Below are 10,889 nucleotides of genomic sequence, written 5' to 3'. Positions count from 1 at the left end.
ACACACACACACACACACACACACACACACTTTACTGTGCATGATTGACATATACTGACAAGGACACAGACACACAGTAACCTGTTGTTTCGCCCTCACACTGTGTTATATTTTAGCATTATCGTTTTACAAATGTTATCAGTGCTGGATTTGACATTTTGGAAATTCTGCACTGGCCTTTCAGTGTAGATGTGGCAATAAAATCAAAGTCATCTTTCCCAATTTTCCAGTAAAATCAAAGAAGCCAAAATGTGCTTTTAACATTCCACTATTTGCAGAATGAAATAAAACAGACATTCAATCAATCAGTCATCAGGGCCCAAAACATTCTTTTTAAATGTATAGTTTTTTTTTGTCTATCAAGACATGCGTTACAAGAGCCTAGGTACTCACATTGTCAAATAGTGACTGTTGTTTCTGGAAAGATACTTTCCCCCCTCATGTCAATAGTCAGGATATTCTAGCTGTACTGAACTGCAATGACTTCTTTCATTCAGCCTGATGTTGTGCCCATGTTGGCCAGTTTCATGGGAAGGGAGCTTATTTTGCCCAAACCAGTCAGTCAGTAGCGAGACACATAGAAATATGAAGTCCCAGTGCAAATTGTGACTTGCTTCTTTCTCTAACCAGGGGGCAACTGCTGTCAGTGAGTGCAACACCAGAGCAATTTAATTCTCTGAGCAAACCTGAGCTGGGAGTAGTGATTCAGAGGTCTGGAACCAGACTAGCATAGTGGCCAGTAGAGGAACTGCAGCTGAACTGACCTGCTCACGTCTGTCAGCTGCACTGGCTGCTGTTTGAAACAACATGCTTCATTCCCTAAAGAACTACTGAAAGCCATACAGCAAAAGGAACATATGGAGGACAAGCCAGACCAATATAGACATCCCATTATTAAGTGCAAGCAGCCCACCTCTCCTGTCCAGCTGTGTCCCAGAGCTGAAGGTGAACCTTGAAGGTTTTCCCTGTGGCTGTTCCATTGGTGTTGGATGATGTGTACACCTGAGGAGGCACAAACAACACTAGTTTTTAATCTTCATGAATCTTAATGTCTAAAGGAAAAAACCCTCTTTAAACTGAGATATAAACCAATACTGTACATCTGGTCATATGACATTTTTAAAATATAGCATATAGTCTACCAAAACAAATAAAAACAGAACAAATATATTACAAACACTGCTCAGCAAAAAACAATACAATTAAACAGCCCCACAAACTGCAGCCTCCAGGCCATAAATCAGCAGCAACACTTCCCTACATCAGTTAAACAGGCAGGATTTATTGGATTAGTTTTGACCAATGGTGCCTTAATATACTAGCACTGTCTTGATAATAATACATAATCATCAGGAAAGATGTTATATATTATTATATATGATCCCATTTAAGTAGCAGCTGCAGACTCGTGCTCTCAGGTTGCAGATAACATTCTAAAGAAGAATTTAAAGCACAGAAAGTTACCCCTGTATGAAGGGAACGCATTGCTGATGTATCCCAAGGTTGATAAGCAACTCCTCAGTCCAGCTCCTGGTCAGGTCTGTCTCATACTTGTGACCATACCCATCTCTGATTATAGCACGGTCCTCTAGCACAAAACATCAGCACATCAAAGCTGCACGAGATGTGGAAAGTGCATGTTGGCAATACAAACCTGATTGCCGAAAGGATTTGCTGCAATTAGTGAACTCTCTTGCGGGGGCCAAGTAAATATGCATGTTACGGTTCAACTGTGGCAAAATTTGATGTGCAAATTTGCACTGATAACCAAAACTATTCCACTAAAGAGCAATGGTTTTTAGACAGTTATAACACAGACATATTTTTGAATAAACGTTGTGAACATAACTACCTTTCCCCACTTCAGTAACTCTTTATTGAATGAACCGCTGTAAAATTCTGAGTGTGAAACCCCAGGTGACAGTAAACGGCCCAGTACAGGAAGAGCACAGTGAAGCTTGGGGAGTAATTGTGAATGACAAACACTAGCCCAGGTGGCTGGCATGTTAGCGATTAGCTCACTAGTCCCAGTTTTTTTGCCAACCAGCAGTGTGACCACTCTCTAGATCACCAGGCTTCTAGAACCAAGTATTCTGCAAAGGTGGATAAGTCAATTTCAAAGTCAACTTCAAGGTCCACATTTCATCAACTCACTAGCACCCAAAGCAATATGCCATCACCAAAGCAGCTCCAAGTGCTGGTTTTGTTTTAAACATCCTGTAGGTTGATTTTTCACTTCTCTGCTGCTTACTGTTACTAATTTTACAGCAAATTTGTCTACCAGTGATCATGATTCTGCAATGACAAACTCCTGTGTGCTACAGTGGGCTGTGTTTGTGTCTGCAGGAAGCCTCGGGCCTCATTCTCACCTCTGACTCTCCCAGATGAGACACGCCAACACTGCTACTCTTAAGGCTCTGTTCACAACAATTACATTCAGAGCAGTTAGGGTGAACTCCAGTGTTTTTGGTTTCCAGGTAATAACTGACTGTTAGATCAGTACATGACAGTGCAAGTCCTTTACAGCTAGACCTCTGGGGGTGCGGAGCTTTGATGGAAAACCATGTGGAGTATTAACACAAATGCCACAACTGCACATTTTCAATTCAGTCAACTGTATAAACATTTTGCTACAAAAGCTCTTTTTACTAACAAAATAAGTAAAAATTTCTGTATGCATCAGTGTTTAAAATCTAAACACATACAGCAACATAAAAGCTATACCTAAATTAAATACAACACACCAAGCCAGTTGGGCCTAGAGCATGGATCAGGCTGCATATTTCTGTCTGAACTTGACCCGTGCCCGAGAGTGCAAGCTTATGATACAACATCCGAACCTGCGTTTTTCCCCTTATCAAATGAAGCAGACATTTGTGTTCTACAGCCGTCTAGCCTAAAGTTTGATCTACATGTCCAAACATGATGTGGCCCCGAACGTAATTTAAATTTCTGTCCAAACCCTTGGGTACCGACGGGTTCCATTGGGCTCAGTTCAGATATCCAGACTCTAGTTGGGCCAGCCACCATATAACCTGAGCAAATACTGTACTATGTGTCAAGCACTAAATATCTGCTCTTTGCATGGGTGGGAGTAGGATTCAGGGATGCTTTGTATTAAGGTTAGAGTGATGACGGGCTATGATAGGTTAGGATTAGAGTGCAGTGTCCTGGGTAATGGTGTATATGAAATTACTGAATGTGTATTTTAGGTTAGGACTGAAAAATGGTGTTACTTAATATAGGGCCCTGAAGATTTATGATGGCTTGGCCTGATGGGCTTTAAAGCCAGACGCCCTAAATGGCGGTGTCGGTATGAAATGTAATGTGCTCAGGTTTACTAATAAGCCTGTCACGGCAGATACCCACGTTTTCCTGGCTGTAGTGATCACTGAACTGCCAATTCACTGCCTGCCTAAAATGCAAGGGATTGTGGGTAGCATGTCATATGACATCTGTCTACAAATTCTGGCTCAGTGGCTTAAAGAATAAAAACAACTGGTCCACTTTCAGCTTCAGGCTCCCTAAATACCCCGAGGAGGATGCAGTGACAGCACTGAACTACAGCTGTGATCACATGCGCCTGCTTCTGATTCTAGACAGGACAACGTGAAAACAGGGTGTGACCTTAACTAACATTCACATGCAAACAGAAGAGGTGAGGAACAATTGTTGATCTTATTAGTCATCCAAAGTAGAAACGTCAGCATTTCATACGTGTGAAAACAGAAAAGCCCACTGACCAAACCAGGCCTCGCCCAGATTGAGATGATTGCATCTCAAACATCAGTGCCTGGAAGTGTGTATGCTCATCCTTGGAACAAGTCGCAGTGGTAGTTTAAAGTCACAATCCACCCTTAATCTTTTGAGTATGGAAACTCTTTACAGTCTTGACAGATGGCTATAAAAGGTCCATGTTTTGATTCTTCACAGTGAAGAGCAGCTGTTGCAAGACTGGATTTATGTTCATTCACAATGGACTCCAATACTGATGAGGTTTTACGCTGACAAAACAAAGACCTGTAACACCCTTTAGCAAAATCCTGTTATGCTGCTGTACTTTTGTATGTTCAATGCTAATTTGTGCACCAAAATACATGGTGTCATCAGCCACCTCAGATATCTCAGACATTTGTCAGGAAACGTCAACTGTCATATTTCCTGGGGCCAATGGCCTCAGCTCTCTTGAAAAGAGCATTTTGATCACATTAACTGCCAAGACCAGCACTTTCATACTGCAGCTTGACTACATCAGTATGGCACGCCCAATATGTGCAGTTCAGTGGTCGGCTTATAACTTAGCTGTCAACTTGTCGATTTTATTAATCTACATCTAATCATAGTTCAGGAGTCACAAAATACTCTGATGGGTCAAAAGTCTGTTTTGCTGTTTAGTATGGAGGACCTGGTGGTTTAGATACACTTTGCTAGCAGCATGGCTGTAGACTAGTCTCAATTTGAGCTAAATTGGAAAAAATATATTTTTAGCCACTGTGCATCACAAGATGCTGGAAATTACAATGTCAAGGGTGGCCACTACGCCACAACTGCAATGGACCTTAGTGCTCTTTCTGAGGCCTTGTGCTCACCATGGCCACCCTTTTACTGCAGCATGTTAACACACTAACTTTTGCTAATTAGCACCAAACACAACGTGCATCTGAGGCTGATGGGAACGTCTCTAGTTTTGGTCATGAACCAAAGCACTGAACAAAGTGAAATTCTGACTTGCTCGTGGTGCTAGATAAGTTTGGGAATCATCGAACTTATTAGAATTCATCTGGAGGGGAAACCAAAAAAAATAAACTGTAATGACCTGCTCAAAATTTAGTCCATAACTCAATAGGCAGCTGGGCATGTTCTGAACTCATTAGTAAATAAAATAAGCAAATACCGAAGTAAACAATAGTACCCTCCATCACCTGTGTGTGGAATCCACCATACGAGAAAACTAAGGTGTAGTTGAGATGCGCTCACCACTCTTTTTTCCCTGAAGTCGATGCCGACTGTGGTGATGAACTTGGGGTTGAACTTGTTGTCTGTGTATCGGTACAGGAAGGTGGTCTTCCCCACACCAGAGTCCCCCAGGGCAAGGAGCTTTATAAGGTAGTCATAATCTCCATCAGTCATAGTGATGACCACAAAAAGCCTGTGGAAAACAGACAGAGATGCATGTTAACATATACACACACACAGCTCAGGTTTCTGCTTCCATGTGTGAAAAATTACAAGTGACTTGAATAATGAAACAGAAGAAAAGAGGAAATCAGAGGCACTGACATCCAGGCTTGAGATGCCTGTTCACACAAGTTGAACGAGCCACTAAACGGAAAACATGGTCAGTGACAAAAGTGTTGTGTGTGTTATTATACTGTACTACCTACTGGTGAATTATGGGAGTGGGGCCCACAGGGTCGTCCTGACCAGAACATTACTTTCTGGGAAAACAGTAACTTGCACTGTGTGTGTGTGTGTGTGTGTGTGTGTGTGTGTGTGTGTGTGTGTGTGTGTGTGCACGTCTTTCTATGCTTGTCTGGACAGATTTTAGTTCTTGGTGAGTTATGTTCTCATCGTACATTAACACAGAGCAGACTTTTCAAGTTGATATGCCAACACAACTTACAATTATCATCCTCACTTTGATTCATGAAGTAAAACCAATGATTTCCTCAGTAACAACATGAAACTAAATTGTTTAAGATTTAGTCATGTTCTATATGAAAATAGCCACTGGTTAATAAGGGTTGGAGAACAGTCATTGTAACTTATTTAGGTTTCCTTCATTTGTGGAAACACTTTGCTTATACGTGACACAGACCACTCCGATTTCTTTCTTCCCTTTCTCTCACACCTCGGCATCCATCCACCAATCCCCTGACAAAGCCCTGTGGAGATGTGACCCAGGAGGTGAGTCAAGGAAGAAGAGCTGATCTTATTGATGTGATGTCATTGGTGGAACAATGGGAATATCTGTAGATTGATCAGTCAGTCAGTCAGTCAACCCCCACAGGTAAAACTACCAGCAGCAGCTCGGTCAGCTGACAGCAGAATCACCCCGACAACGAACAAGAGAACAGTACAAAAGCAGTACAGAAAAGAAGAAACCAAGGATGCATTTGAAAATGTTTTGCTTAATTTCTTGGCAATAGTAAAGGGGAAAAAGATCTGATTCACCAATTCATAAAACACAATGTATTCAAATAATGTTTTGAAAGCAATGCTTAAAGCAGGTCTAACTGGTATTTTTAGAATAACAATATATGAAATGTCAAAACAATGCGATCATTATAAATGACCTGCTCAAACTGGACTGCCATTCTTTAGATGCCAGAAAGATGGCTATGAATGAAGGCTTCACAACTGTATAAATAAGCAGCAGTTTTCAAAAACTTAGATATTTTTAGCTTAAAAGGTGATGATATGTCAGTGTTGTGTTCACAGTTTGTTTCCTGTTGCCCCAAAGGGCTAAGACAAAACACCTGAATGTGTTTGCAGTGCACATTTTGCTGCCGCAGGTTGAAGAGAAGCAAAAGAAACATCACATAAGATCAATTTCCAAAAGCACAAACTTTTCACAGACAAATAGAAATATTACTTCACAGCTTTCAGGTTGCAGGAGAACAGCTTTCCTTGGTGCCTGCTAAATATTGCATCTCAATAACAAGCAAGAACAAAACCATAAAATGCATAGATGCATTAAAGATGTATGCACGATCACACATATAAGTGAGGGGAAACAGAGAGAGGATGGATTCTACAACTGTCCAGAATGACTTCAGAGTTTGTATAAGGACCCATCAGCGAACATCTATGAGGAAGTTGTTTTGCTCTTCCTCCTCTGATAACCTTCATATCTGTGAGATAAAACAGACATCACCACTTTCAGTCAGATTGACATGCACAGCCTGCAGCTTCAGAAACAAATAGTAGTTACTGTGTGGAGTGTAGAGTTTTCTAATAGTTTTCTTTTGGTTAAATGCGTCTGCAGTTACACAATGACCCCAAATCCTACTCCTGGAAATTCACTTTACCACGTAGAGGATCTGCAGATTCCTTTTACTGCCAAGTAGTGAAATTCTACTTTCAAAAGCATCGCTGACACAGCATTTTCCACTATATTTACATCTTTGTGATGTTTTAACTAATCATCGTGTACCGAATGCCACTTCAGTTCTGAGTATGAATTGTCATATGTAGTAAAAGACAACAATATGCAAGCACTGTAAAAGGCTTTACCACATACTCAGGTGACTGGCTTCTCTCCTGTATGATTTCATGAGTCTCTTCAGACTTTACAACTGTGCATGAACAATGCATGAGCTTCTAACTTCTACCTGACGCCGTGTGTGACCTTCTATGCTATTTCCCCCCTCACCATACCGGATGGTCACATCACCCGTCAAGGGCGCTGCAATGACCAGTCATATTATTTCTGTAATTACAAGATGATGTTTAGCAAATAGGGCAGCACGGTGGCACAGTGGTTAGCGCCGTTGCCTCACAGCGTGAAGGTTCCGGGTTCGGGTTCGGGCCCGGGCCCCACCTGGGACCTTTCTGTGATTTCAGTCAGTACCAATAAATACTTTTCAGATATCTTCTCAAACTATTGTGAACCAATTTTGTCTGTAAAGCCAACAAATAATAAAAATACAATCTATCATGTATAAAAGGCCAGTACACATCTGTCAGAGACCTCTGTTTGGCTGTTGTGACCATATTGTACATCTTCTTAAACAAATCCAACATCTGATTTATTTTCCCATCTGCTCTGCAGAGTCAACTGAGGGCCTTTGTTGTTGTTACCAATACTCTCTCCAGAGGCAACGATCAATAACCGCTAACATGGATGAAGACTGACCCTCAATTATTCAATTTGTCCGAAACCTTTCAACATTTCAGACCCACTTAACAAAACAGTGAGACAACACAGCGAAAAGATCAATATTGTTAAACTTACAGCAGATTGGTGGCCTGGTGGCTACCACTTCTGCTCACAAAAGCTGCTGTTAATACAATTATTTATAACTATTCTTATAGTTACATACATCTTCTTTACTGCATGTTAAACTGGTTTTAAAAGTGGGACCACAGAGTCTCACTTCACTCATGAGACCGAGGGCTTCTGGAGGCAGATCAGATAGGATACCACCCGCTCCACTCAGGGGCAGTGCATCTATTTCTGTATCCACCGGCGAGTCCCACCAGGGTTTCCGCAATCCCTCCCTAATCCCACAGCAGGAGGTGGGCTAACATGTGTACAGATGCTCACACAGCTGGATCTGAAAGGTTAGAATGGATACAGGAAAACCAGGAGACAGAAAGAGGCAAGACCGGGAGGTCAAGGAGCCAGGGTCAGACCTGTACTGCAGGTCTAGAGCAAGCCATGAAGAGTGTCAGAGTTCTGCAGTTCACCAGGAGATTATAATTTTTTTTTATATGATATGATAAAAAAAAGAAGCATCACAACATTTGCTAATTATTACTAAACACAAAGCACAACTGGGACTGGCGAGACTGTCAGTTTAAGTCAAACTTAAGTCATGGACAAATTAATTTTCATGCAGATTACAAAGTAGTCAATATATAAAAGGAATAAGCACTCAATGTTTACCAGATCATAAATAAGATGATAAATATAGCTATTTGTGTCTTACTTGTCTCCACTCTGAACGACTACACACAAGGATCACTAGCTGAACAGATTGTGTTTACAGTACTGCAATAAAAACCTGTGATATTTCCATCCAAATCAATATGTTCTGCTGTCCTCTGTCTGTGGTTGCTTTAACGCAGCACTGAATCCACTTCATGAAAGCATTTCTACTTGCTCATGGTCTGGTGCTTCTGTGCTGCGACACAGGAAGTGATGGCTTTGAGCAGTTCATGGTTTCTTTGCAGATCGATGAGTAATTCCAAAGTTCTTGTTCACAGCAATACCCAAAATGGCCAAGCAGAGCGTCACGTACAGAAACTAAAGCTGCACATGGCAAACCTCTTCCTGTCCTGAAACCCTCTCAAGTGCAGGACTTTAATCCCATTACAGCAGCCACATGAAACCGGATCAAAAACAAATCAGAAGAGATCGTGCTGAAGTTCAAACTGAAAATGTACAAAGACAAGTGCTGCACAAGTGGTCTCATAACTCCAATAGCCCTTCACCGGTGGGACTGTATACAACAAACTGCCATGTTTAGGTGAAGATGTTTGTCTCTATATTAATTTGATTATTCTTCTACATACCCATTATCATCCCATGTACACTTAAACAAAAACAAGAAAGGGAAAGACTGCAAATTTTAACTACTGAAATTGTGGCATGATCAAGTAGCTCCTTTCAACAAAGAAAAAAAAAACTCTTGGGCAGCCATCACTTGTGTTGAGGTCATGTAATCAGTCAGCTGAGTGACTTTGTGATCCTGATGTTGGCCCCAGGACACGAGTGAAACACACAGCATCATTATCAGCCAGAGCGCTCGCTCTGCTCTCTGGCGTCTCCTGGGTCCTAAAGCAAAATGCCTTGACCTCACTCTGTCACTGTATATCCACTTTCAATGTTTTTATTGTTACACATCATCTCTGTCGCTAAACTGTCTCAGAATGGCAACTTCACAATCTCAGCCCAAGGTTAAAATAAAAATGGTAGAGAAAAAATAAAAATCAGTTTGACTTTATGGTTAACGTCAGTCTCCAAAGACACAGCATTTCACTCTGAGGTTCAGCTCTTGACTTCCAATGACTGATGGGTGTCGGAGGGAAAATGATCATTTAACCTTTGATCCGTGTCACAGTTAAGTGTTTCACCCATCTGTTAATTTGGCCCCGATGTCTTCAGAAGTGCACAGCGAGTCTGTGCATGAGACTCGCTGAGACTTTTAGCTTTTATGATGTTTGCTTTCTCTATCCTGAAAAAGTACTGGACAAAGTGCTCTATGTTCTTACTTAGTTTCACAGAAACCCACAGAACTATATTTAATAACAAAAACAGCTGAAATGAATGAATTTCCTTTATAATGCACCAAATATGCAGTGGAAAGTTAACTAAAGATCTTGTTAGAACATAGCAGGACTTCACACCATGTTTCTTTTGAGAGAGAGCGCGTTACTACAGGGGGTTTCACACACTAGAAACACACTTAACAGTTTTTAAAATGGTGTGTGTATTTTCACAATTATGCATACATCCCAAAGTCAAATATTTACCTTAGAATCTTCTCTGTTGTAAACCATGACAGAGGAAACGCCTCTGACACATGAGCTGGAGGCAGAGACCTTTATCACCACACAGATCAACACGTTCAGTCACAGCCCTGCAGCTAATTGCAATTTTCTACCATTTACAAGTTTTAAAAGGCGGTTTAAATTACGCTATCTCCTTCTGCTGTCAAATAATATTGTTTAAACTAAATTTTTCTTCCACAAGAGGATCCCATCACAGAGAGTTATATCAAAGAGGAGTCCAGGGAACTGAAACATTGGCTGATGGGTCGCCCCCCCAATAGTCGAATACTTACTTTTTTTTTTTTTTTGTCAGCCGGTGTGCATTACAACAGAAGGTAGCTCTTTTCCCCCTCACCTTAATAATGTTAAAATCAAAGTACGTATTTGACGGACTTTCTTGAACAACTCAAATTGAAATCCAGTTTTTTTTGTCCGCTGTGCCATCTAGTTCTGTTATCTGAACACACAAGGTTGTGCTTATCAAACATTTGCCATCAAAGCTCCAGCTTTGCATCGGCCTCTCTCAAAGAAGCCAATTTAGTCTCATTCTGTCTTCAGTGGTTTCTTCTTTGATGTTTTCATATATTTCATTTGGTTTAACTTCATTCTTCGTCTGTCTCCAACTATAAAGCCACCATTACATATCATTATTTCACAAAAACAGATTTCTA

General features: G+C 41.0%; 1 protein-coding gene across 1 annotated transcript in view; it reads right to left on the bottom strand.

Annotated features, from left to right (window-relative positions):
- Window positions 1–10,889, bottom strand: part of rab27b (RAB27B, member RAS oncogene family) — a 56,021-nt gene that overhangs the window by 10,080 nt on the left and 35,052 nt on the right. The window contains exons 2-3 of the mRNA XM_020600989.1: window positions 4,978–5,149; window positions 914–1,002 (exon numbers count right to left, since the gene is read on the bottom strand). Of these exons, the coding sequence (XP_020456645.1) occupies window positions 914–1,002; window positions 4,978–5,149 (261 nt within the window). The remainder of the gene's footprint in view (window positions 1–913; window positions 1,003–4,977; window positions 5,150–10,889) is intronic.

This window comes from Monopterus albus, unplaced genomic scaffold (assembly GCF_001952655.1).
Source record: "Monopterus albus unplaced genomic scaffold, M_albus_1.0 scaffold50.1, whole genome shotgun sequence".
Lineage (NCBI taxonomy): Eukaryota > Metazoa > Chordata > Actinopteri > Synbranchiformes > Synbranchidae > Monopterus > Monopterus albus.
The sequence above is the reverse complement of the archived record's forward strand: the minus strand, read 5'-3'. Positions and strand labels throughout refer to the sequence as shown.